This window comes from Cetorhinus maximus, chromosome 9, assembly GCF_964194155.1.
Source record: "Cetorhinus maximus chromosome 9, sCetMax3.hap1.1, whole genome shotgun sequence".
Taxonomy (NCBI): Eukaryota; Metazoa; Chordata; class Chondrichthyes; order Lamniformes; family Cetorhinidae; genus Cetorhinus; species Cetorhinus maximus.
In genome coordinates this window covers 85,195,090-85,222,536 of record NC_135887.1, presented here as the reverse complement: position 1 = coordinate 85,222,536, position 27,447 = coordinate 85,195,090, and the positions used below count along the sequence as shown (strand labels likewise).

The 27,447-nt window shown below is 43.4% G+C and overlaps 1 protein-coding gene across 3 annotated transcripts in view; it reads right to left on the bottom strand.

Moving 5' to 3' along the window:
* Positions 1 to 27,447, bottom strand: part of sigirr (single immunoglobulin and toll-interleukin 1 receptor (TIR) domain) — a 46,504-nt gene that overhangs the window by 5,343 nt on the left and 13,714 nt on the right. Inside the window, exons 3-10 of one of the 3 annotated variants that reach the window (XM_078548982.1) lie at positions 23,188 to 23,395; positions 17,601 to 17,731; positions 17,042 to 17,182; positions 12,271 to 12,414; positions 11,508 to 11,610; positions 9,898 to 10,048; positions 6,412 to 6,586; positions 60 to 1,228 (exon numbers count right to left, since the gene is read on the bottom strand). In XM_078548982.1, coding sequence (XP_078405108.1) covers positions 1,035 to 1,228; positions 6,412 to 6,586; positions 9,898 to 10,048; positions 11,508 to 11,610; positions 12,271 to 12,414; positions 17,042 to 17,182; positions 17,601 to 17,731; positions 23,188 to 23,395 — 1,247 coding nt within the window. In that variant the 3' untranslated portion in view covers positions 60 to 1,034. Of the gene's footprint in view, positions 1 to 59; positions 1,229 to 6,411; positions 6,587 to 9,897; positions 10,049 to 11,507; positions 11,611 to 12,270; positions 12,415 to 17,041; positions 17,183 to 17,600; positions 17,732 to 23,187; positions 23,396 to 27,447 lie in introns of those variants that run through there. The other 2 variants (XM_078548983.1, XM_078548984.1) reach the window with 2 other exon arrangements.

The window sequence follows — 27,447 nt, the reverse complement described above, 5'->3', positions numbered from 1 at the left end:
AGGATGGGAAATTATTTGAGACACTTCACACAATGGGACTATTCACACTGCAGCAGAGAAGAATAAAAGGAAATTTAATAAAAGGTTTTTAAAACAAAGTGAACATTTTGATTTGAACAGTTATGAGAGACTAAACCCTCAAAAACGAACCAACATAAGGCAGATGATAATCTTTGATGTCTTCTTCCAGCATCCCAATAATTGCACTCTTTTCACAACCACAAGGGACATCATTAGTGTAGAAAAAAAACATTACTTTGGTACACACCTTCCCTAATCACCCAAAGAGTTCACAGCGTTAACATCTATGTAATGGGGCTCAAAAAACCAACCCTTTCAGATGCATGAAGACAATAAGTAATGAGAAAGGATAGTGGGGAAGGAGAGAGGAGATGTGCCGAACATCCCCCTATCTCACCCCAGTCCATTGATGATCAATAGCATAGGATGATGCAGGAAATCAGAAGCACATCTTGCACAGGAGTAAAGGGAAACTCCCAATGTGACTACCAACCTTGAGGCTGGTGTTTGCTCTGGGGATAGAGCAGATTACTAAAAATACATCACCCCATCATTAGAGTGCATAGCCTGCTTCTCCAGCCATATATAGAATATTATATTTTGAGAAAAAGCCAGACATTGTATATATTAAACATTCAATTTTGTTTTGACATATACAGCCTTTTTCAAAAACATTCTACCCATTTTGAATGGGCAAAATCCCAGCCATAAGCAGCCACATGTGACAGGACTGAGATCTTGCCACAGAGTAGGTGATAATGCTGCTTGCTCATATATGGAAGAGACAAAAACTGGTAAGTTTATACAATTGCTAGCATCATGGCAACATATCCCACAACTTTCTCACAAAACATGGGATACAAATGTATTCAGGAGAGGCTGTGCATTGAAAACTGAACAAACTAAATAAGAAATGTTGATTGTTGGAGGATGGCATAGTAGTGAAACAAGGTTGATGGCCAAGATGGGGCTGGAAAGGGTGGTTCACTGCTATACCCTGTGATCGCCCACATTCAAATATCTTCTTCAGTTACAAGGCAATAGAAATCTGTTCTTGTTCCATAATTTCGAGATCCGAGATCTGCAATATCCACTTCACTTCTCTCTGTGTCCTCATAAGGAGGTTCCACACTGGGATTAGTCTTTGGTGTTTTAGGAAGGGCAGATACAGGTGGGGGAGGGCCTTTGTAAATCGGTGCTCTCACTCCTAGGAAAAAAGTAAAAATAGTCACTGCCAGCAGTATAGCTCCTGTATTCCTAGTTTGAGAGATCTTTCTGAAATTTGTCTGATGAAATGCGAATTGCACACACCCAGGCTAGATGTGACATTAAAAACTGAGAAGTTCTGACTAAGAAGGAAAGTCAGACAGACCTTTTCATCCAAAGGGTAACAGAGTTGTAGAGTGGGTTACTATAATGATATTGAAACAAACAGAATAAATGCATTCAAGAGGTAAGTAGAATTAATTCTACTGAGAGAAGTAACTGAAAAATGTGATGAGAAAGCAGGTCAGAAGCATTTAGCTTGATCGACTTTGCTCAACTGTTTTTTATTGCAAATATACAAGATCATCTCCCTATTTTCCAACCATAGTACGTGGAAACATAATCTATGCCTCACAGAAAATCCCCATTAGTCCCCCCAGGGAGTAGGGCAAATGTTTGATTTTAATAGATGTTGATTATTCCACACACACTGCCATCATTGTAAAAGTTGTTGATATCTTTTCATCTGCGAGAGGTAATGGGAATGCAGCCTCAGAACTTTGGTGAGATCAGATGAGATCATCTGCTGCACTTCTTTTGATGGCTGAACAAGCCGGTTCAGGAAAGGCAAAGTCTGCCACGAGTGCCACACTTGAAGTTGTCCGTTGCCGGTTGTGCGGGATGATCCCCTTCTTCTAACTATGCTCCAGTTCTGCCGAAGGGCCATGAAGGCTCGAAACGTTAACTGATTTCTTCTCCGCCGATGCTGCCGGACCTGCTGAGTTTTTCCAGGTAATTCTGTTTTTGTTTTGGATTTCCAGCATCCGCAGTAGCTTTTAGCTTTTTGTTTTTATGATCTGCTGGGGCCTTGTTTGTAGGGCTGGCATCTGCTTTGGAGCTTTTAAAATTACATGTCCTGTTGGTGGCGAACTCCTGCCCACTGCTGCTGTCGCCATTTGCATTGATCATTAGCTGGAGTTTCCCACTTGTTGTGATTGGTTGACAGCGAGGGCTTTCGTATCTCTTTTGACAGCAACATAGAATCAGAGCTTTGGGCTCTCAGCATGAGCTACCTCCTTGTATAATATATCTTTGGGGATATGGCCATCTTCCATCTTGTGCACATGACCAAGCCAGCAAAGCCTTTTTTTGCTTGACTAGTGGTAGCATGCTTGGCATGTTTGCCTCGGATACAACTGCTTCACTAGCGCCTATTGTCTTTCCATATGACAGCAAGGATGTGTCGTAGACACCGGAGATAGAGGTTATTGAGAGCTTTTAGTAGGTGCATGTTGTCCAAACTTCACTACCATATAGTAATATGTTGAGGATACAGACCTTGCAGATAAGCATCTTGGTCCTGTGGGTCAGTTTGTTGTTTCTGCACATCCATTTTGTTATTTGGCCAAAGTTGGTGGCTGCCTTTCCAATACATTTGCTGAGCTCTTCATCAAGGAACAGGTTGTCTATAACAGTAGATCCAAGGTAGCAGAATTTGCTAGCTACTTCTAGTGGTGTCGAATCTCATCACATGCAGAGACATAACACCATGTCCCATAACTACAGTTTTCTCGACACTGACGGTGAAGGAGAAAATGACAAGCACAGGGCAGCTGAGCCATGAACCTTTGGAACTGTTTTTCGTCTGAGCAACTAGCACAGTATCATCTGCATATTCTCTGATCAGGACACGCCACACTTTATCTTGGCTTTCAGTCTTGATAGGTTCAGGAGTTTCCCATCTGATCATGTGTGGAGGTACACTCTTTCAATATCAGCAGGGAAAGCATAGGCCAGTAGGACAGAGAAAAATATACCAAACAGAGTAGGGGCTAGGATGCAGCCCTGTTCCACTCCCTTCTTGATCTCAAAACTGTCAGAGGTAGAGCCATCAAACTGAATGGTGCCATGCATGTTGTCATGGAAGGATGTATGAGACTGCAAAGCTTGGAAGGACAGCCGATTTTCTCCAGTATCCGGGAGAGTCCGGAGCCTGTCCTGCTCATGGTGTCAAGTGCTTTTGCAAAATCCACAAAGCAAGGTAGAGTGATATTTGCTGCACTCTGCATTTCTTTTGAAGCTGACATAGAGGGAAGATCATGTGTACCGTGAATCTGTCTGCTCTGAAGCCACATTGTGCCTCTGGGTATACTCTGTTGGCTCGTAGATGGAGCCTCATTAGAATGGCTCTGGTAAAGGTCATCCCAGTGACACTTAGGAGTGAGACGCCCCAGTAGTTGTTGCAAACCCCTCAAACACCTTTGTTCTTGTACAATGTGATGATGTTTGCATCACACATCCCCAGTGGGACAGAGCCTTCTCTCCAGCAGAGGAGGTGATGGTCGTGGAGATATGGCAGCAAGTGGGGCTTTCCGTACTGGAGTAGCTCAACTGGTATTCCATCCTTTCCAGGTGCTTTCCTTGTTGCCAGGGAGTCAATGGCCTTTTCAAACGCAAGTAATGAGTGTTCTGCATCAAGCTCATACATGACAGATAGCTGTAGAAGATCATCAAGCACAGCCAGAGAGATGTCTGTCTCACATGAGTATAGCCCAGAGTTGTGCTCTACCCAGTGGACCATTTGCTTGTCCATGTCAGTGAGTACTTCCCCATCTGTGGATTTCAAAGGAGCAACTTTGTTAATGATGGGGCCGAGTGCCTTTTGATACCGTCATACCTGGCACAAAGGTTACCATTGTCATTAGCAGTTTGTGTTTCTTTTCATGGATCGATCCAATACTTGTTGGCACAGTGCCTTGCTATCTTCTGCACAACTGCTTTGGTTAGCATGAGATTGTCACGTGCTTTAGAGTTAGGAGACATGTTGTAAACCAGGTGTGCTGTGCTCTTTGCTTCACTGATGAGTCATTTCTGCAATCTGGTCTTGAATCAATCTTTGTTCCTGTTTCCTCCTTTGCCAAACATGGTTACTGTAGTTTCATGGATGATTGAGCACAGAGGCTTCCATGCTTCAGTGTTAACTGGTGAGCCCTTATGTGCAAGGGGTTGCCAGAGAGCTTCTGATAACTCCTGACATTTGTAGTTATCCCAAGTGCATGGGATGTTGATGTGAGGTATGCTATTGAATTTGGTTTGTGTATTTTCCGTGGTTGCACCTTCACCCTGCTACTGACAAGCAAGTGATCACACTGCCATCATTGTACAAGGTACAGCATAAAAGGGACAGGCAAGCAAATGGGAGGCCAGCAAATAGAGTAGGGTAAGCAGGAAATTGGGAACTTCAGAGAGACACATGCGGGAGACTGGGAGCCTGAGGTTGGGGTGACCAGAAGCCTGAAAACTGGGAAAATGAGCTGGAGGCAGAGTCAAAGAGACTGGCAAACTGGCAACCTGTAGAGAGTAGGTCAAAAAGAACTCAAGGCTAGAGAGAAACAAATGGGAGAAGGTGAGCTGTAGAGAAGGAAATAGCATTTGACAGCCCTAAATTGACAGGAGAACAGAACCAAGCCAGAGCGGCTTGAGCACCTAGATTAAGCAAAAATACCACCCAACACAATGATCACCACCTAGTTACAACCCCACCTCCCCACCCAAATATTGTGCATTCAGCTTCTATTCTCAGACAAAGGTAGTAAGGACATGCTGAGTGCGCACATGCAGATTGCAGATAAATCGCCCTGCTGCATTTATAGTGTAGAGTTAGCTTGAATTATTGATACAATCCTCACCTGCACTTAAGCACAGCACCAAATCATATTTTTTTATTTGCAAACTTGTCCTTAGAATTTGAGGACCTTAGTAAAGAGAACTGACACCATGTAATGTAATTACAGTCAAATCATCAACAATCAGGCTATATAGATATTTGAAAACACAGCAGGTTAGTTAAAAGGCTTACAAAGAAAAATCGGGTTAACATTCCAGATTTGTATTCTTTGCCAATTAAATGATTATCAAGCCTTTTACTAAAGTTGGGAGAAAAAAAGGAAAGAGCCAGGGGAGAAATAATAATCCCTTCAATTAAATTTTATAGGCTGGATAACCCATAAATTGACCAATAGGAAACTGATGATGCGAAAGATAATCTGAGTGATGATCAGCAATGGAAAGGAACTAAAGATCCAAAGACGATGCAAGTAGTTACAGCGAAATGGGAGAGGACCACACAAAGAAAAAGCCAACAAGAGAGGGGAAATTGAAGAAGCAAAATGAACTGCAAATGTAGGGGATCTAAAATGAAAACAAAAGAAGAAAAAAAGCAGGCCACTAGCACAGGCACAGGTCCTGACTCCACTAGCACTACATTCCCACAAAGGGTTTATACCCAAAGTCAACTAATCACTTTCCCTCTTCCCCCCACCCTGCACTGAGAATTAACAATATAATCAAATCACTAGTACCCCCTGCTGTAAAGAAATTGGAGAATATAGTTAAGTTCTGAAGTCATTAAACTCAATGTTCAGACCACAGGGCCATGAAGTAACCAGGACAAAAGTGTCTTTATTTTTAAATTGACTACCTATTTGCATCTTCCTCTGCCTCCATTCAACTACTTCCTGAACTGTTCATGCATTTGTTTGTCCAGACTCAACTATGCCAATGCCATTCTGGTCAGCTTCCCTTTATCCACCCTTTATAAATTTCAGTTCATACAAAGTTCTGCCATCTGTAATATCCCATACAAGTTCCATCCACCGATCGCTTGGCCATTGCTAATCTATATTGGCTCCTGGTACCTTGACACTGCAAACGTAAAATTTGCATATTTGTGTTTAAATCTTTTCAAACCCTTGTCCTTCCACTTCCCTAACCTCAAGCCCTACATCCCATTCACCAGAATTTTCCATTTCTCATGCTTTGGCCTCATGCATCTCCTCCCAACTTGCCCTATTACTGGTTGTGCTTTCAGCCATTCAGGTTCAACACCATGAAGTTTCCTCTTTATCCCCTCTGCCACTCCACCTCCCTTTGCTTCTTTAAAACCTCCTTAAAACCCACCCAGAGCGAAAAAACAGTAAAAACTGGGAAATAAGAGTACTGGTCCGAACTGTTTTCCCCTATTGGGCACCTCTCAACCTGCACAACTTCTACAATTCACAGGCTTTTAAAACCTAAGGTGGGTTCATTTAATCACTTCTTGTCTTTGTTCTTTTAAACTTTACTGGTGTCCTAATTCTGTGTGCCTTTTCGGAACTGTATTCTCAAATCAATCACTTCACTCACCCAGGTCCCCTTCAGGGTCAGGATCACACCTGCAGTCCAGATAATCTGGGTTAAGGATCAGCATAGGGTCCTCATCATCCTGGAGTCGAGTTTGGGGATCCGCCATGACACATCGATGAGGGACCTTCCGAGGCAAAAGCAATCGCAACTCTTTCCAGAACTCAGAGGAGGGTGTCTGTTAAGCAAGTGCCACAAGAATGTAAGGTAAGAATAGGGGCTAAAGACCAGTCTTTCCAACTTCTCCTTTTCATGCAAGTCCAAATACAACATGTACCCTGATCATTTCATAAGCTCCTATCCTGCTTTCAGTCAATAGTTCTTAGTTTCTTGATTCAACAGATTAAGTTTGGATTGTAAAATGGAGAATTGGATTTCTAGAAAAAAGTAGTTTCAATATGATTATCCTTGACTATTTAAAATTTTTTTTTCATGAGATGTTTGGCAACACTGGCAAGGCCAGCATTTATTGCCCATCCCAAATTGCCATTGAGAAAGTGGTAGAGAACTGTCTTCTTGAACCCCTGAACTCCATGTGGTGTAGGTACACCCACAGTGCTGTTAGGAAGGGAGTTCCAGGATTCTGACACAGCAAAGGTGAAGGAAAAGTAATATGGTTCTAAGTCAGGATGTTGTGTGGCTTGGAGGGGAACTTACAGGTGGTGTTCTGCTACCCTTATCCTTAAGGTTGAGATTGTGGGTTTGGAAGGTGCTGTTGAAGGACCCTTGGTGAGTTGCATCTTGCAGACGGTGCACACTGTTGCCACAGTGTGCCAGTGGTGAGGGAATGAATGTTTAAGGTGGTGGATGGGATCCAATCAAGCGGGCTGCTTTGTCAAGATGGTGTCAAGCTTCTCAAGTGTTGTTGGGACTGCACTTATCTATGCAAGTGTGGAGTATTGTATCACACTCATGACTTGTGCCTTGTAGATAGTGGACAGAGTCAGGAGATGAGTAACCTGCCACAAAATTACCAGCCTCTGACTTGCTCCTGTAGCATTTATAGGGCTAGTCCAGTTTAGTTTCTAGTGAGTGGTTCAATGAGCCTGCATTGACTGTTCTGGGAAGATTGGGTTCACTGTACAAGATGCCAGTTTAGCTTACCCAAGTCCATATTCATTGTGGTGGGTGTCAGTGTGACCCACCCACCATTCAGTAGTGAAGGCGTCAACCTGCCCCACCTAAATCAGCAAAGTAACAGCTCTCAGCAGGAAATAATGAACCCACAAGCTCTTTTTCCACGATTAATAACATCTCTCCATTTCTTCTTTGGCTGAACATAAAGAATTTACCTAGATACATCCCAGGTGAGTCATGACTCCCTGTTACAGCCATTTAGAGTCATGGAATTAATATGGCACAGAATGCCATTCAGCCCATTGAATCTGTGCCAGCTCTAGGTACAACAATCCTGTCAGTGCCATTTCCCTGCTCTATCTCCATTGCCCTGCAAGATAATTTCCCCCAAGTGACCATCCAATTTCGTTTTGAAATTATTGATGGTCTCTGCTTCCACCACCCTCATAGGCAGCAAGTTCCAGGTCACTACCATTCACTGCATACAAAAAGTTTGATCCTCATCTCTCCTGCCCAAACCTTAAGTCTGTTGCTGTATGATCAGCTAACGGCAACAGATTTTCTCCGTTCACCTAATCTAAACCGTTCCTGTACACCTCTATCAAATCTCCCCTCAATCTTCTTTGCTCCAAGGAGAACAATCCCAGCTTCTCTAACCTAACCTTGAAGCCTAAGATCCCTCATCCATGGAACCATACTGGTAAACCTCCTTTGCACCCTCTCAAGTAACCTCACATCCTTTCTAAGTTGTGGTCACCAGAACTGGATACAATACTCTAGTTGTGGCCTATGCAGAGCTTTATAAAGGTTCAGCATAACTTCCTAGCTTTTGTACTCAATATCTCTATTTATGAAGCCCAAGGTCCCATATGCTTTGCTAATTTCCTCTCAGTATGTCCTGACACTTTTAAATAACTATGCACTTGAACCCCCAGGCCCCTCTGTCCCTGAACACTTCACCAAATTGGCTGAAGACTGACTTTGTGATGATGTGGATCTCAGGAGGCCAAGATGGATATCCCACTTCTGGTTGAAGATAGTTGTGAACGTTCAGTCTTCTGCACTTATGCTGAGCTCCGCCATCATTGAAGATTGGAATATTCTTGGAGTCTTCTCCTCCTGATAGCTTCTGAATTGTCACTAGCCACTGACTTTCTCCCTCTCCCCTAGCCACTCTGAGGGTGAACTAGACCATTTACAACCCTGGTGTCCTGTTTGACTGAGGCGAGTTTCAGACCACATATCCCCACTCCATCAAGACCGCCTACGTATACCTACATAACATCACATATCTCCAACTGTCTCAGTTCATCTGGTGCCGAAACCCTTATTCATGACTTTGTTCCATCTAATCTTGACCATTCTAATACTGTCTTAGCTGACCCCCTCCATTTTCCACCCTCCATAAACTTGAGCTCATCCAAAATCCTGATACCTATATCCTAATTCACACCAAGTCCTGTTCCTGTACTCATTAACCTACATTGACTCCAAGTCTGGCAACACCTCAATTTTTCATCCTTCTTTACAAATACCTCCATGTGTTCTTCCCCTTCCTCCCTATCTCTATAATCTCCTCAAGCCTTAAAATCCTCCAAGTTCTCTGTGCTCCTCCAACTCTGGCTTGTTGTGCATCTCAACTTTAGTTACTGCACCATTGGTGACCATGCCTCCCACTGATTAGGCCCAAGTACTGGAATTGCCTCCCTAAACCTTTCTGTCTCTTTAACTCTTTCTCCTCCTCTAAGATGCTCCTTAAAATCTCTCACTTTGGCAAAGTTTTTGATCATCTGTCCTAATATCTCCTTATGTGGCTTGGTGTCAAATTTTGTTTGATGGTCATATGAGGAGTCTTGGGACATTTTACTATGTTAAAGGTGCTATATCCTTGCTATTGTCCACCTCCATTTAGGACTGGGTATGGCAGGCCTGCAGACCTCAGCCTGATCCGTTAGTTGTGGGATCAGTAAGCTCTGACTATAGCATATTGATTTCACTGTTTAGCATGCATATAGTTGTGTTGTAACTTTGCCAGGTTTGCTCCTCATTTTCAGGAATGCCTCTGCTGCTCCTCATGGAACTAGGGTCGATCGTCTGGCTTCATGGAGTTGCAGGAGCGAGGGATATGCCATGTTACGACATCAATGCTAAAGACCTGCAGAATCTCTTGCCTTGACTGTATACCACTATGCTTCACTTCCATTTCTCCTGTTTCAGCTTGAATAATTTACCCAGATCAACCACACCATTGGCTGAAATACCAAAAAAAAGTGTAATCATTATCTGTCACTTTTTGTATGGCAATGTATAAGTTCTATCATTTAGGCCCTGGATGCACAGAATAGAGGTTTCAAAGCTGTTCACTTTGGTCAGGTATCAGTTACATTTAGCTTGGATGTTCAACTACCATACCATTGATGTGGAAGTCCAGAGTAGGAGATTAATGCTTTTCCTCTGTGCTCTGAGAAGTTGAACAGCGGGGTGAGAGAGTTCCCTGTACTGGCTTTCAAACATTATGAAGATAGGCCTTCTGGAGAGATCCAACAGCTGCCATAGAGCTTCCCTGCAAAAGGCATGTATACCTGTCAGAATAATGAACAAATCCTACAATACAAATCAGTAGGACCCACACCAACCAATCCAGGCCTTAGATAATCTAACACGGCCAAATCTAGGTTACACTTGTACAGCACCCTGACCATATCAGGAATTGTCCTTGGACATAACTTGTATTGACCACTTTAGGCTTTAACTGATCCTAAGACCTGGATCATATCAAAGCCTAGCTGCACACAATACTGCATTATCCACACACAATACCGGCTACTCTAAGCCTTTGTCGTACTCAACATAAGCCATCCTTTGTACGCGGAAAGCTTAAATGCCCCCCTTTATGTATGCCTATCTTGACATCTAATCTCTATGCAAGATAGCTCATGGATAAAATGACACTTCTATGATCTATATATTGGAGCCACTTCATTAGATATAACTATCTGACACATAAATCCTCCTTCTATCCAAGAATCATTATGTGCATCCTTAAGATCTGCACATTTATAAACCTACAAATAAATATTCTGGCCATACTCAAACACCCCAGTATAAAAATACAGGGCAGTACCACAAGGATCCATGATGTTTTCAAAAGAAGCAAAGCTTCTTTACATTTGCAGATAGTGTGTTAGCTCCTCAATGTGTATGTAAAATTCTGTTTACAAACTGCATTTTCTATTATGACAAATGTAACATCAGCATTATACACTTCCAGTTTAATATTACTATGGTGTATCTCCTAGCTTGTTCACATGCCAGTTAGTTGTGTCACATTACTAAATGTAACACTACCTTGATGACGGTATCTGTGAACAAGTGTTAGCTACACAAGTTCCTAAAACACAATGGGAGAGACAGAGCTGTAATTTTAATCTCTAAAGTGCAACAAAAATTCAGTTTAAACAGCACTAATATGGGTGTAACTATGGAATCCTTAAACAAGAAAATCATCAGTTTAACTAATTGCCACTTAACATCTAACTAGTCAGACAAGTCATGTGTTACTTGGCAACTTATTGTAAACTGTTGACGATGACTGGTGGCATGGAGGTGGAGCATAATACACTTTTTAGAGAGTACAAGATGTTCAGTATTTCTACACCTTGGCCTATATATTATACACATACACACACACTATAAAAAAGCTAATTATTTTGAAGGAATTATATTGAGATGAGATTTATTATGTTATTGACCCATTGCAGCTTTCCTGATGTTGCAGAAAATGATCAGAGATGCCACAGAGTTCCAGGAATCCTGATGACAGGTCAATAACTAGAGCACTCAAAGTCTGTGTCCCAATCAATCTGAAAGTGTAGCTCTACTGGGGATCCAGTCAGCAGAACATGTTAACTCACTCATTTATATCATGACACATGTTCTGTACACATTTATTTTAAATGGCTGTACAGGATATGCCACTCTCCTTCACCCCTAGCCATTTCGCATCTTAGTGTGGGAGATACCTAAAGTTCAGCCTGCACCAGTCCTGCTCCAGGTATGCCTTGGATAGCACCACAATCAGACGGCGGCAGCGACTAATGTTCATTATCAGCTCTGCAGAGGGCTCTACGTCAAGAGAGAAACAGTAGTTAGTGGTAAACGAGTGAAGAAGCTTGAAGGACTGTTATATCACAGTGTCAGGTTACAGCATAAAACTTTACAGCAACAAGGTTTTATTCAAATAAATTTATGAAGTAATTACGTTGATTCAGATGAGCATTAGTCCTGCATTGCAGATTCTATTACTCCTTACTGACCCTTCCAAGTATCCGGTGAGCTTTGGTTTCAAAAACTTTAATGTTGTAGAGGGAACAAAAGACTGAGGAAAGTTAGCAGCTCTAGGACAGCTCAGTTGGTCAAGGCCATGCTGATAATACAGTCACAGGACTGAATATCCCTGTGATATGGACAGGGGAACTCAGCCAAGGTTTCTGCTCCTGATCATTACACAACAACTCCTGCTGCAATATCACGAGGACAGACTGGACCCAACTTTAATGTCCCCACCATCAGGATGCCCACTGATACTCACTATCCAAGTCCACACATTCAGAATGGGCATCTGGTGGGGTAAGCATGGCACCAAATGGAATTCTATCCAGAATGTCAGTGACAGCATTGCCCCGAGCCATGTAGCCCATGATTAATTGAAGGGCTGTGTCAAATAGTGCTGGTGCTTTGGGCCCGACAGCTTAGGTCTCCTGATCAGTGTAAACGGAGATGTACCTGATCCCGGTAGGATGTCACGGTCATCCAGGTGTAGCTTGTATCCATATCTGTTCTCCAGATGTGGCTTCAGGATGAAGTTTACAAACTTGCGGTCGTCGCCAGCAGACATGTAGGAAACGTAAGCATCATATAACTTCCCATCTGGGAAGAGAAAAATCATAAGGAGAAATTAACATTCCTGCACTTCCCATAAAGCACATTCACAGAACAGAAAGCTTTGAATCATTTTCACAGGTTATCATCTGCCAGTTTCCTTCCATATGTAGATAACGTCAGCCTTAGACTAGCCTCTCACCAAATAAGGTGCCAACCGGATTTTAAAAGTGACTCACTGAACCTGCATAGCACACTGTCCATAGGTACAACTATATGACCAACCCACACTTGTCACATAAAATTAATTCTGTGGCAACCATTACTCTTTCTATAATAATCAAACCCTTTGATCAGATTGCAGCCTGTAACTCATTCCAGGTATTCATCTTTATTTAAATCTAATCACCCAAACTCTTGATTCAATCCATTATTCCACGAGGAAAATTCCACACTCCCAATGCTCAAAGGGAATTTGGGGTTGTAAAATCAGGTCTACTGTGTTGCAACTGACTCTGACTCAAACTGTCTTCAGTACTGCTCCCCAGTGAAGCAGAAGATAGTGAATTTGCTTTATTGTATAAATCAACAAAACCATCAATACTACCCTGAAATAATACTTTCATATTCATTATTATGTATATAAACCATCTGAACTCTTCAATCTGGTAACTCAAGTCCAATTATCCATTATTCAAAAATAAACCTTTATTTATTTATTGTTCATGGGATGTGAACATCACTGGCTAGGCCAGCACTTATTGCCCATCCCTAATTGCCCCTGAGAAGTTGGTGGTCAGCTGCCTTCTTGAACCGCTGCAGTCCACGTGGTATAGGTACACCCACAGTGCTGTTAGAAATTGAGTTCCAGGATTTTGACCCAGCAACAGTGAATTAACGGTGATATAATTCCAAATCAGGGTAGTGAGTGGCCTGGAGGGGAACTTGACGGTAATGGTATTCCTATGCGTTTGCTGCCCTTGTCCTTCTTGACGATAGTGGTCGTGGTTTGGAAGGTGCTGTCTAAGAAGCCTTGATGAGTTCCTGCAGTGCATCTTGTGGATGGTACACACTGCTGTACTTGTGTGTCAGTGGAGGGAGTAGATGTTGAAGGCAGTGTTAATCAAGCTGACTGCTTTGTCCTGGATGGTGTTGAGCTTCTTGAGTGTTGTTGGAGCTGCACTCATCCAGGCAAGTGCAGGCTATTCCATCACATTCCTGACTTGTGCCTTACAGAGGGTGGACAAGCTTCGGGGAGTCAGGGAGTTACTCGATGGAGAATTCCCAGCCTCTGACCTGCTTTTGGAGACACGGACTAGTCCTGTTCAGTTTCTGATCAATTTTAACTCCCAGGATGTTGTAGTGGGGGATTCAGCAATGATAATGCCATTAAATATCAAGGGGAGGTGGTTAGGTTCTCTCTTGTTGAAGATGGTCATTTCCTGGCACTTGTGATGCAAATGTCACTTGCCACTTGTCAGCCCAAGCCTGGATATTGTCCAGGGTTTGCTGCATATGGACATAGACTGCTTTAGTATCTGAGGAGTCGAGAATGGTGTTGAACATTGTGCAATCATCAGCGAACATCCCCACATCTGAACTTAGGATGGAGGGAAGGTCATTGATGAAGCAGCTGAAGATAGTTGGCCCTAGGATACTACCCTGTGGAACTCCTGCAGTGATGTCCTGGAACTGAGATGATTGACCTCCAACAACCACAACCATCTTCCTTTGTGCTACGTATGACTCCAACCAATGAAGTATTTTCCCCATGATTCTTACTGGCTTCAAGTTTTATTAGGGTTCTTTGATGCCACATACAGTCAAATGCTGCCTTGATGTCAAGGGCAGTCACTCCCACCATCTTGAGTTCAGTTCTTTTGTCCAAATTGACACCTCATTTTAAGCTATGCCTGGTCCTGCTCCTGACATGCCCTGCTACACTCTTATTGAACCAGGGTTGAACTTCCAGCTTGATGGTAATGGTAGAGTGGAGGATGTGCCAGACAATGAGGTTACAGATTGTGGTTGAGTACAATTCTGTTGCTTCTGATGGCCCACAGGGCCTTATGGATGCCCGGTTTTTGAGTTGCTAGATCTGTTTGAAATTTCTCACATTTAGCACGGTGGTAGTGTCACACAGCATGATAGAGGGTAACCTCAATGTGAAGGCAGGACTATGTCTCCACAAGGACTGTACAGTGGTCACTCCTACCAATACTGTCACGGACAGATGCATCTGAGGCAGGTAGATTGGCGAGACGAGGTCGAGTAGGTTTTCCCATCTTGTTGGCCCCCTCACCACCTGCCGCAGACCCAGTCGAGTAGCTACGTCCTTTAGGACTTGGCCAGCTCGGTCAGTAGTGGCGCTACCAAGCCATCTTGATGATGGGCATTGATGTCCCCCACTCAGGAGTACATTGTGTGTGCCACCCTCAGTCTTTCTTCCAATTGGTGTTCAACATGAAGGAGTACTGAGTGGCAGGTGGGTGCATAGGGGGGCGGTGTGGGGGGTGTGCAGTAGGTGAGAATTAGAAGGTTTCCTTGCCTATGTTTGACTTCATGCCATGAGACTCATGGGGTCCAGGGTCAATGTTAAGGAATCCCAGGGCAACACCCTCCCAACTGTAAACCACTGTGCCACCATCTCTAGTGTGATTGGCCTGCCAGTGGGACAGGATATACCCAAGGATGGTGATGGTGGTGACTGGGACATTATGTGCAAGGTATGATTCCATGTGTATGATTATGTCAGGCTGTTTCTTGACTAGTCTGTGGGACAGCTCTCCCAATTTTGGCACAAGCCCCCAGATGTTAGTAAGGAGGACAATGCAGGGTCAACAATGCTGGCTTTGCAGTTGCTGTTTCCAGGGCCTAGGTCAAGGCCACGCAGTCTGATTGGTTTCATTCCTTTTAGACTTCATAGTGATTTGATACACCTGAGTGCCCACTGAGCAATAGCGTGGGTCTCCGAATTACTAGTCCAGTCACTTTACCACTACATCACTGCTTCCCCATTTTCCATCAGATTCATTCTCATGCACCCATATTATGAAGAACGCTACTTTTATTTCTCTCATGTTTGGTTTAGGATTTGAGGTTTTGAGCAGTTGTCCTAAATGCATGAAAACCTTTATATAAGGCTGGAGGGTTTCAACTTTTTAATTACCATGAATCAATGTACACTGAGACATGACAAGAATACAAGCCTGACTGCACATTTCCAGCTACTCTGTAGGTTACACGACAGGTTGTAGTATTGAACCGCACAGACGAGGAAGGTCCAAGATTCAGTCTCTGATCATGCTGTGGTAGCTGATTTCAGCCATGACACTATAAATCATCTTCAGTGGTCTGGGTTGAGGACAGGAAAACTACTCAGAGTTCCTGATCACTACAGTAAAGTCTCGCCAATCGCAGGGGTTACTTTCCTGTGAAACCTTGTAAATGGCAAAATCGTGAACGATGAACATGCTTTTCTATGGGAGTCAATTAGATAGGTTCCAGCAATGTGAGGGTAGCATTGGTTTGTGCAGCTACTATACAGCAAATTGTGGTACAGTACCTGTATACGACAGATGGGCAGAGCCTCTGAGCAATAAAATACAAGTATCAAAAATTTTAAAAAGAGACAATCCTGAATTAAGAAAAAAATGAATCACTGCAAAACTGGCAGTCAAAAATCAGTGGACATTTCAAAACTGAACAGAGCTGTTACTGCAGCTCCGGATGGAGAGATTCGGACGTTTCTAGGTTAATGTCTCCATTCAGGCTGCACTTCAGTTGCAACCATTCCAGGCACTGCTTCTCACGCCCGTCGGAAAGGTGCTTAAAAAAAAAGAGAATTAAATATCCACGGCCAGGACCAATGGAAGGAATCCACTTTCAGAGACTTCAACACTATCACCCCATTAAAATGTGTTGAGGTCTCTGCTCTGTCATGGCTGCTGTCTCCTCAGGGAAAGAGGAGAGGGGAAAGAAAACACAGATAAGCAAACATTGCTTACACGATGGGCGATGCAGTATACAGAGTTTACGCAAACAAGGAAGTCACGAAAGGCGGGACTTTACTGTATTCAGTGGTTTCTGCTATACATTGCAAGTGAGCACTTGATGGGATTTAGCTGTTATGACACCAAAATAAGGTGCTCTGTTGACACAGCATCTTAATGGCACACACGGAGAACAGCCATTTAGATGAAGAACAGAGGGGACTAAGGCTAATCATAACATACCCCAGCAATGCTTGCTGAAGAGGTGTTGAGACCATTGGTCAGCTGCAAAGAAACTGAGGGGCATAGTTTGAGATAAAAATGTAAAATACTAGAAACGTTCAGTTTGTCAGGCAGCACATCTAGAGAAAGACAGAGTTAATGTTTCAAGTTGGTGGCCTTTTATCAGAATCAATCAGCTGTTCTGATGAAAGGATATCCACCTGAAACATTATCTTGTTTCTTTCTTTTCAGACTCTAACTGACCTGCTGAGCATTTCCAGTAATTTTTAAATTATAGTTCAGATTTCCAGCATTCACAGGATTCTGATTTAGCATTGTTGAAGGATTTTTTCAGATCATTTAGCTAGAGTTTCAAAGAGGGGCTGCTGATGGATTTAGGGGTAGCCATTCCTGAGCTTTTGGCTGTCAAAATAAACAACCTGAAGGAAAAAAACACCTACCATTGACTTCAAATTCTCCATATTTGTTTCTGTACCAGAGCTGCAGATCCAGTCGGCACTTCACATATAGTAATCCGGCCAGGAGTAATGCAAAAAGCACCAGGAGAGCACCCAGTACTGCTGGCACATGGCTGGCAGTGTCTACAACCGGGAAAAACACATTAAATAACATACACCACTCTGTCATAGACTAATTAGAACAAGTACAGTAAATAACATGGGGTATCAGAGGTCATGTCTCAGCCTATTCAAAATGAAATACTTTGCTGCTCCCCAAGTACTGACGTCTCAAGCTTTATTTTTTTTTAATGTCTTATGTTGTGTATTTTTACTGATAAAAGTTGAGGGATGGAAGTGCTGGTGAATGGGATACTTTCCATACCAAGCACTCTGTTAGCATCAAGCACTTCCAAGTCTTTTAAAGTACAGTTAACCTCTTCCATTCTGCCCCAAAAATATGCCTAAAAACAGGCAAACTATGAGGATTCACACCTATCAGAAAGAAGAATCCTGGTATTTAATGCTGACATTTGTCAGAGTCTGGTAGCACTTGACTCACTTTCTCTTTGTAACGTGAAGGTTGCCAATTCCTTTCTTATGAGACAGGTGAAGATTCCATAGTCACCTTTGTCTGTCACGCTGATGTTCAGAAGACTGGAGAGAAACTTCTCTGAAGCATTATTATTAAACCTGATGAACAAGGATATGAAAAAGATTCCATGACATTATCTAACAATGCAGTGTCCAATATCAGTCTTAGGCCATAAGACATAGGAGCAGAAATTAGGTCATTCGGCCCATCGACTTTGCTCCGCCATTCAATCATGGCTGATAAGTTTCTCAACCCCATTCTCCCGCCTTCTCCCCGTAACCTTTGATCCCCTTACCAATCAAGAACCTATCTATCTCGGTCTTAAAAAACTCAATGACCTGGCCTCCACAGCCTTCTGTGGCAATGAATTCCATATATTCACCACTCTCTGGCTAAAGAAGTTTCTCCTCATCTTTGTTCTAAAAGGTCTTCCCTTTACTCTGAGGCTGTGCCCTCGGGTCCTAGTCTCTCCTACTAATGGAAACATCTTCCCCACGTCCACTCTATCCAGGCCTTTCAGTATTCTGTAAGTTTCAATCAGATCCCCCCTCATCCTTCTAAACTCCATCGAGTATAGATCCTGAGTCCTCAAACGTTCCTCATATGTTAAGCCTTTCATTCCTGGGATCGTTCTCGTGAACCTCCTCTGGACCCTCTCCAGGGCCAGCACACCCTTCCTGAGATACGGGGCCCAAAATTGCTCACAATATTCCAAATGTGGTCTGACCAGAGCCTTATAAAGCCTCAGCAGCACATCCCTACTTTTTTATTCTAGTCCTCTCGAAATAAATGCCAACATTGCATTTGCCTTCCTAACTACTGACTCAACCTGCAAGTTAACCTTGGGAGTCCTAGTCCAGGATTCTCTTAAGTCCCTTTGCACTCCAGATTTCTGAATTCTCTCCCCATTTAGAAAATAGTCTATGCCTCTATTCTTCCTACCAAAATGCATGACCTCACACTTCCCCACGTTGTATTCCATCTGCCACTTCTTTGCCTCTGGTCCCCTCATTCTCAGCTGCATTTGTCCCATTTCAACAGAGTCATACACTGCCTCCTCTGGGGTTGCTACATGATATTCCTATCGTTCCATGTTCCTACATCACCCGGGTTTAGGATTACTTCATTTTGCACTAGCTTTGGCTCACAGGTAGAACTCTCGTTTCTCAAGTTAGAAGACTGTGGGCTCATGCCCTATTCCAGGACTTGACCATACACTATAGTGCAATACTCGGGGAGTGTTGCATTTGTGGAGGTGCTGTATTTCAATGAGGCATTAAACCAAGGCATTGTTTACCCTCTCATATGATAGAATCATAGAATAGTATAGCACAGAAGGAGGCCATTGGAACCATAGAATCAGCACCAGACATGTGGATATAGAAGTTTACATAGCAGTATTTGAAGAGCAGGGAAAGTCTGGTGCCCTTCTTAATTTATTCCTCAACCAACACCAGGAAAACATATTATCTGACCATTTATTTTGTTTTACCTATGGGACCTTGGTGTGCAAACTGGTTGTTGTGTGCAAACTGGTTGCTGTGTCTACCTACACAACAGCTTCACTTTAGTTCAGGATGAGGAAGTGAGGGACAATGTCCTGTTTCAGGCTGATCTGAGCTTCAAAATTCATCATCAAGACCACTTACTTCCATATTTACAATGCTGTTAAACTCTGCCCACCTCACTCCACCCTGCCGAACCCTAATCCACACTCTGCCGCTAACTCACCCCCACAACTGCTGGAACCCTCACCCACATCTTTCTCATTTATTTGTATCTGACAAGGGAAGTGGCTTTTAAATTTCTTAACTTAAAGATGATGTTTACTGCCAAAAAAATCCTGGAACTCCCTTCCTAACAGCAGTGTGGGTGTACCTACACCACATGGACTGCAGCTCATCACCACCTTCTCAAGGACAATTAGGGATGGGCAATAAATGCTGGCCCAGCCAGCAACGCTCGCATTATGTAAATGAATTTTTAAAAAATGCGTGGGGTGATCCTGAGTAACTTCATGCGGATCCATAAGAGAAACTGGGGAGACCTCCAGGTAAACAGAGCTGAAAGGTTAATTGCTTCCCATGTCGTGCTGTTAATTTTCTCACCCAGCACAACGATTCGGCGAGGAAAGCAGGTACCGGGCGAGTGAATATAGTTTCAGGCAGGGTGGCGAGTGAATATAGTTTCAGGCAGGGTGGCGAGTGAATATAGTTTCAGGCAGGGTGGCGAGTGAATATAGTTTCAGGCAGGGTAGGCTGCCAGCAGAAAAAAAATTATCTGGTCATTTATCTCAGATTACAATTCCATAGGCATTGGAAAGAATGGCAACCTCATTACTTCATCCTCTTTGGTTGTGAGTGCAGATAGAGTCAGGAGTTGGACAACTGAGGGAACATCGTAGCTCTGCCCAGTGTTGTTCTCATGATATGTCCTAATGCAACTTTTACAGCAAGGGTAATGCATAATAATCAGGAATAGAAACTGGGGCTGATCGTTCCCTCCTAGAACAGCTAATAAAGGCCGGTTGTAGCACCCTAACTTGCTGCTCTGGCTGAGATCAGGTAACTCACTCCAGGCTAGAGATCAAGTCTAATCCGCGCACCTCAGTGCCACATTTTGTATCCATTTACCAGGAACCTCAATTCAGATTTCTTTATAACAACATGAATGTTTAAGAGTTTCAGCGTAACACTCATATCTGGGCAATACCACAGATAGACCACAGCCAGATAACATCTTCTGAAATCAGGTGGAATTGTAAACTTGAGACATTGTAGAATCTGAAACTGATGACTGAATTACAGTTCAGTTCTTAAACAGGAAGGTAATTCTGTAGGGGTGTGTTGAGGTGCCGGGCAGGGGGGGGAAACAGGTGCAGGGTGGGTAGTTGATCACTAAAAAATTTACACAATTTTACATTCACAAGTTAGATGAATAAAAATATTAATTGGCATTTTTCTTTCTTGAGAAGTCAATAGTTTGCCACCAGGTCAGGCTCTCATCACCAGTCTTTGTTACGATATAATTGAGAGGGAGCATTTTGGAACAACTCCAAAGAATGCAATGCAAATGCAATTTATTTTGTTCTTTGATCTAAAGAGGAGCGGGCCAAATCCAAGAATGCTGAACAGGTATTTTGGGGATATAAAATGCAGCAGGTCCGACGAGACATTCCTTCCGCTTTACGGAAATGTTGTCTAACACACTAACCAGATGTAGCTGATAACATTTTTGATTAGTAAATAAGGAGTAACTGACACCATCTTTGGGTGTGTGGTCTCAATACTCACATTCATGCCATATGCATATGTACTTCCAAGATTTTTGTAGTAAAATAGAAAGATGAAAGGCACAGTGTTCAAATGTTTTTGTTTGCTGAGTGTACTTTACTAGTTACTGATTGCTAGTTTTCTGCCAAAATGGCATGTAACATGAGTGAAAAAGCACCATGGAAACACCAGCAACATTATTTGTGTGGACAGGGTAGCTGTCATCATGATCAACCCGCTCGATTAGAATAGCGCTTTGGGCCAGCAGCTGCAAGCAAGCCAACCAATAACCAGCATCTTCAACAGATGGGTTAGAGCACAGGGCAGGCAGCTTCCAACCACATCCTGGAGAACAGCACTGCTTGTTGTGCAAATCAGTGTTTTCAGCAGTCATTCTAAAGTCTGCTTGCAACTGCTGGACACAATCCTGTAAACTGAACTAAGAATTGCAAAGTCTGATAAATTCATTCAAGAATTCCAAATGTTGGTGAAAGAGCAAAATTGCTAAGTTTCACACTGAATGGTAGCAGATGTTTGCTACAAATTACACAAAAAATAAATGTACCTGTATTGCATGTAAGGTACTTTCAACTAATATTGATGCAAGTGGCGGTGTCGATATTGCAGTAGCCACACTTGTGGCTAGTCAGCAATACCTGCTGAACAACACTGCTTTACAGCATGTAAAGGTAATGTTAGATAGTTTGCACAGATGGAGCTAAGTAGTGCTGAGTCTGCACCCACACTGGAATTAACCTACTGAAAAAGGTTCAAAATACAAATGGAGTTTGATTTAATGCAGAAACGCATTGAAATACGTCAGATGCTACCACAATGGTTTTTAAAAATTCATTCACAGGATGTGAGCTTCGCTGGCAGAGCCAGCATTTTTATTGCCCATCCCTTGAGCAGGTAGTGGTGAGCTGGTTTGTAGTAAAAGACTGTCAATGGACAAAGAAAGGGTTGCAACAATGCCAAGAGTTAACTATTCAAAAGTGATGCCAAAATACACAGGCCAGAAGATCCCAGGCTGACTTCCTGCTCTGTTGTGGAGTTCGTTGATTACAGATAGGGAAGCAGTTGGGGTGATACAATTGGCCTCAATGCCCTTGGGCTAGGGAGGACTGAAATTCAGCCAGTTTTCCATTGCCCGATCACAGTCCACCGAATTGGGTGCACACAGGATCACACTTTGCTCTAATGCCCTCCATGGTTGAATAACACCCCAGTACTCACTATACTTCGTTTAAGTTGAGAATACTGGATGCAGGGTTCAGGCTGGTGTTACAGAGCACCACTGAGGTTGAACACTAGAGAAGAAGAGCAAATAGAACAAGTGGCAATTAGGTGAAGCCAAGCCATAGATTATAGGGGAAAAAAAGCAGAGTGAGGAAAAAGGAATTCCAGTTTCAAGGTCCACAAAAGATAGTTATAGTAGGAGATTATGGAGGAGTTCAATGGCAGGAGACAGCAGCCAGGGTCTCTTGGGACAGTCCCACCTGGCGGTGGGTATGGTGGGGGTGGGGGGGGTGCAAAAGAAGTGGAATGGGGTGTGGTGGGAGGGGTCAGCAACTGGGGCTAAGGGAGGCCAAAGGCTTCCTTGAGGGGGTGGGTGAGCAGTTTTGGTCCTCCTGGTCCTGAAGGACTCATGAAAGGGGGCACTTATTTTGAGTAATTGGCAACTCACATCTCTGCTAAACTGCTGAATTTCCCGAAAAGAATGAGAGATGAGATGAGGAAACTTTGTTTTTATAATGAGTTGTTAGGTTCCGGAATGCACTGCCTGAAAGGGTGGTGGAAGCAGATTCAATACCAAAATTCAAAGGAGAATTGGATAAACGCTTGAAGAGAAAACATATTCGGGCTATGGGGAAAGAACAGGGGACTGGAATTAACTGAATGGTTCTACCCAAGAGTTGGCACAGGTATGATGGACAGAATGTACTCCTCCTGTGTTTTAACATTTTAATGAATTTCAATCATTTTTCTCTGCCACCTTGTCCTGCACAGCCAATCCCAGGGTACGATTCACAGGTGCTGTTTGCCTGTTATACCTCACTCATGAAGCACATTCTTCATATCCAAACCTTGACAGTAATTGTTGACAGCCTACTTGATGGTTGGGGGTGGGGAAGGGAAGATAGAGTACAGCAGAGTTTGATCCTGTCTAAGGACTTTTGAGATGGACAGTTAGACAAAGAGCCCCAAGCAACAGTGCCATGTTAACTGTCCCTATACCCTGCAGCAGAATTTGGGAATTATCGGTTCATACAACATATTACCTGGTCTCCTCAGTACAGCTGTATTTGCTGCTATTGGTGATCATATGTCCATCCTTACTCCACTCAATGCTTGGGTCACACCAGTTGAACTTCTGATCATAGAGTAGCTTCACTGTGCAATTCAACACAAGCCAGGAGCCAATGGGAAGTGTGTAAGCCCGATTTCCAGGAGGAGACAGAAACTTAGGAGGAAGGTTACAACGACTGCCTAACAAAAACAGACATATTACTATAGAACATTTAACTACAAAACACCTCCTACTCTATTACAGTAAGTCCTCACTTAAAATGTATTCCTAGTACTAGGAGCCATTGTTTAAAAATAAGGGGTTGCCCATGAAGAACAGAGATGAGGAGAATTTTTCCCTGAGGGTCGTGAGTCTTTGGAACTCTCTTCTTCAAAAGCCAGTGGAAGCAGAGTCTTTGAATATTTTTAAGGCAGAGGTGGATGGAGTCTTGATAAGCAAGGCGGTGAAAGGTTATCAGGGGTAGGCAGGAATGTGGATTTGAGGTTCCATTCAGCTCAGCCATGATTTCATTGAATGGCGGAGCAGGGTCGAAGGGCTGGGCTGCCTACTCCTGCTCCTAATTCATATGTTCGCATGTTGTGGTTGCGTTCCTGAAAATCACGATTTTGAATGAAACAACTTTAAACGAATCATAGGTTCCCATTGGAGCCAATATTAAAGCCAGAATTAGGTTTTTTCAGACATTTCTTGCCCAGAAAAAACAATGCACAAGTTGAAAGTTTACACCATTCATTTGCAGCACTGTGCATTCCTAGTTGGAATAACTTGCAAAGTAAAATACATCACTAAAAATAAAAGAAGTCCAGTATATAATGCAATGTAAAATGTTTTTTTAAAAAATTATACTCTTTTTGATTAACCAGACTCTGTCTGGTGGCATAAGTGCAGAAGACCCCCGACTACCTGCAGCAACCAACTTCTGCCACTAGATGGTGCCCAGGACTTCAATCCAAGTTCAGAACGGAAGACAGGAACCTGAAGAGGAGCAGCTGAAGAACAGACCTCAGGGACTAAGTTAAGAACAGAGGCCAAAAGGCAAAGGCGGGAGTCGGCAAGGGTGGGAGTCACAGGAAGAGTTATTGAGGGCGAGAACGGAAGCACTGCAGGAAAGGTCATGGGAGTAGGCAGGCCGCATAAGAGGGAGTCTGTGGCAAACAACATTAAAGAGAAACTGACAACATTAAATGGATATACTGACACTACTTTATTAACAACATTAAAGTGAAACAACTTTAAGTGAGTCGATGTTAAGTGGAGGCTTACTGTAAAGAGATTTAGAAGACCCTTCTACTAGAGATTGAGATCTACAAGATCTCTTTTGTAGAGAGAGAACAAGGCACTACTGGCTGCCAGGATGCAGCCAAGTCAGGAGTGGCCAAATCATCTGTCATATCAGTCACAAAATACAGTCTAATGTTTCAGAAATAATCAGATGGGGATTTCTATAAACAAAAAATAAATCTGCACTTCTGCCCTTTCAGCACAAAGAATCAAAAGTAGAAATTTATCTGCACTGAATATGTTCTGATTTCTTTTACTTTAACAACTCTCTTCATCTCCTGCAGGTATATCTCCAGGCATATTAATCTGCAGTTCCAATTGCACGCTAGCAATTCATGTTCACGTTGGCTCACACTAAACAATTGGAAGGAAATACAATAAAAGGTCCAATTTTTAACAAAAACAGAAAATGCTGGAAAACTCAGCAGGTCTAACAGCAGGTCCAATTTTTAACATGTGCTACATGACAGACCAACTGATAAAGCCTAATCTTGAACAAAAAGATTCACTCATTTCTACTCTCCTCTGCGAAGAACATTGGATTGTGCTCAGTACAGTAGTGCTCAACAAAGCAATAAAGATAGCCATACAGTCCAGAAGACTCCAGGTTTGATTCCTGATCCACTTTAATTTAGCAACTCTAATGGTTGGTGTTGTCCAAATGGCATGAGTATTCCTGACACATGGAACGGGAAAAAATATGCCAAACTGATCTGCTCCTACTTGCTATCTAGTGACTGTGCTGGAAATTGTTTATGCAGAGGTTGAGTGAAGGCAAGATTAATGTTTAGATACAATGCTTTCCAATGTTAAATAGCTTGCTGATAAATGAAGTGTGGCTACTTGGAGAGTACCTGTGGAGAATAAGCTTGTGAGGGTGGCAGCTGATACATCAAATGTATAGACTATATAAAAGAAATGTAAGGTTTGGCTGGAACTTGCAATACCCTCATCACAGCAGAAGATTTGTTGGTAGTAATATCTCTGGTATTAAAGAGAGGAGATGTAGGATCGGAATCTCCACCAACTAGAAAATTTATGGAATATAAAATCCAAGCCCACGGATATGTTTTGACCTCATGTTTTGAGCCATAACATACAAAAGCCAAGCTGCAGCCAACAGCACTGGGCTGGGCAGCAAGGGGCTAATTTAAACATTTAATAAAAGACAGTGGCTCATCAAAAGGGTTTGGGCATTGACTGATTGCTATCATGGGACAATGGTACCAGGATAATGCCATTACCTGACATTGGCTAATGCAAGAGACTGATTACCCTATACAATGGTACAAGGAACATGCCATCGATATAATACAATGAAGGAATTGTAATACAACAAAGGCCAGCATCATACAATGGTACTGGGACCTGGCCATTGTAACTATGATTGGTTCCTCTCAAAGACAGGAAGGGTCATTTAAACCTTCATCAACCTTGGAGCCAGGTGCTGTCACTGTATTTCCTGACTGTTAAAACAATGTGAGACGAAGACGGCGGAAGAAGAGTTCAGCATCATGCAGAGCCCGAAATTCATTGAGATGAGGGCGTAAGGGTATGAAACGAAGTCCTTTGCTGAGCACTGAACGTTCAGCATCGGAGAGGGGAAGGTCAGGGGGTATAGTGAATACGCGGCTGGGGCTGGGATTGGAAGATGGGGTGAGGACGGAGGGACAAGCAGGGGTGGAGGGAGGGCTCAGCAAAGGACTTAGTTTCATACCCTTACGCCCTCATCTCAATGAATTTCGGGCTCGGCATGATGCTGAACTCTTCTTCTGGCGTCTTCGTCTCCGTGCTCACTTCTTTGGGCAGGAGTCCTCTCCCCGTTCAACGGATCCTTTTACCCACCTCCAATATTCTCCCTCCACTTGGACCCCTCCCTCTGGATTCTTACCTTCTCTTGATCTTTTCATTGAGAACTGTCGGCGTGACATTAGCCGTCTCAATTTCTCTGCTCCTCTCACCCATTCTAATCTGTCTCTCTCTGAACTCACTGCACTCCGTTCTCTCAGGTCCAACCCCAACATTGTCATCAAACCCGCTGACAAGGGTGGCACTGTTGTTGTCTGGCGCATTGACCTCTACCTCGCGGAGGCTGAGCGTCAACTCGCAGACGTTTCCTCCTACCTCTCCCTGGACCATGACCCCACCACTGAACATCAAGCCATTGTTTCCAGGACTGTCACTGATCTCATCTCCTCTGGAGATCTTCCTCCCACAGCTTCCAACTTGATAGTCGCCCAACCTCGGACGGCCCGCTTCTACCTCCTACCCAAAATCCACAAACAGAACTGTCCTGGCAGACCGATCGTGTCAGCCTGTTCCTGCCCCACGGAACTCATTTCTCGTTATCTTGACTCCCTTCTCTCTCCCCTTGTCCAGTCCCTTCCCACCTACATCCGTGATTCCTCTGACACCTTACGTCACATCAACAATTTCCAGTTCCCTGGCCCCAACCGCTTCCTCTTCACCATGGATGTCCAATCCCTCTACACCTCCATCCCCCACCAGGATGGTCTGAGGGCCCTTAGCTTCTTCCTTGAACAGAGGCCCCAACAATCCCCATCCACCACTACTCTCCTCCGTCTGGCTGAACTTGTTCTCACACTGAACAATTTCTCCTTTAACTCCTCTCACTTACTCCAAATAAAAGGTGTGGCTATGGGTACCCGCATGGGCCCCAGCTATGCCTGTCTCTTTATGGGGTATGTGGAACATTCCTTGTTCCAGTCCTACTCCGGCCCCCTCCCACAACTCTTTCTCCGGTACATCGATGATTACTTCGGTGCTGCTTCATGCTCTCGTCGGGACCTGGAAAAATTTATTAATTTTGCTTCCAATCTCCACCCCTCCATCATTTTCACATGGTCCATCTCTGACACTTCTCTTCCCTTCCTTGACCTCTCTGTCTCAATTTCTGATGATAGACTGTCCACCAATATCTATTACAAGC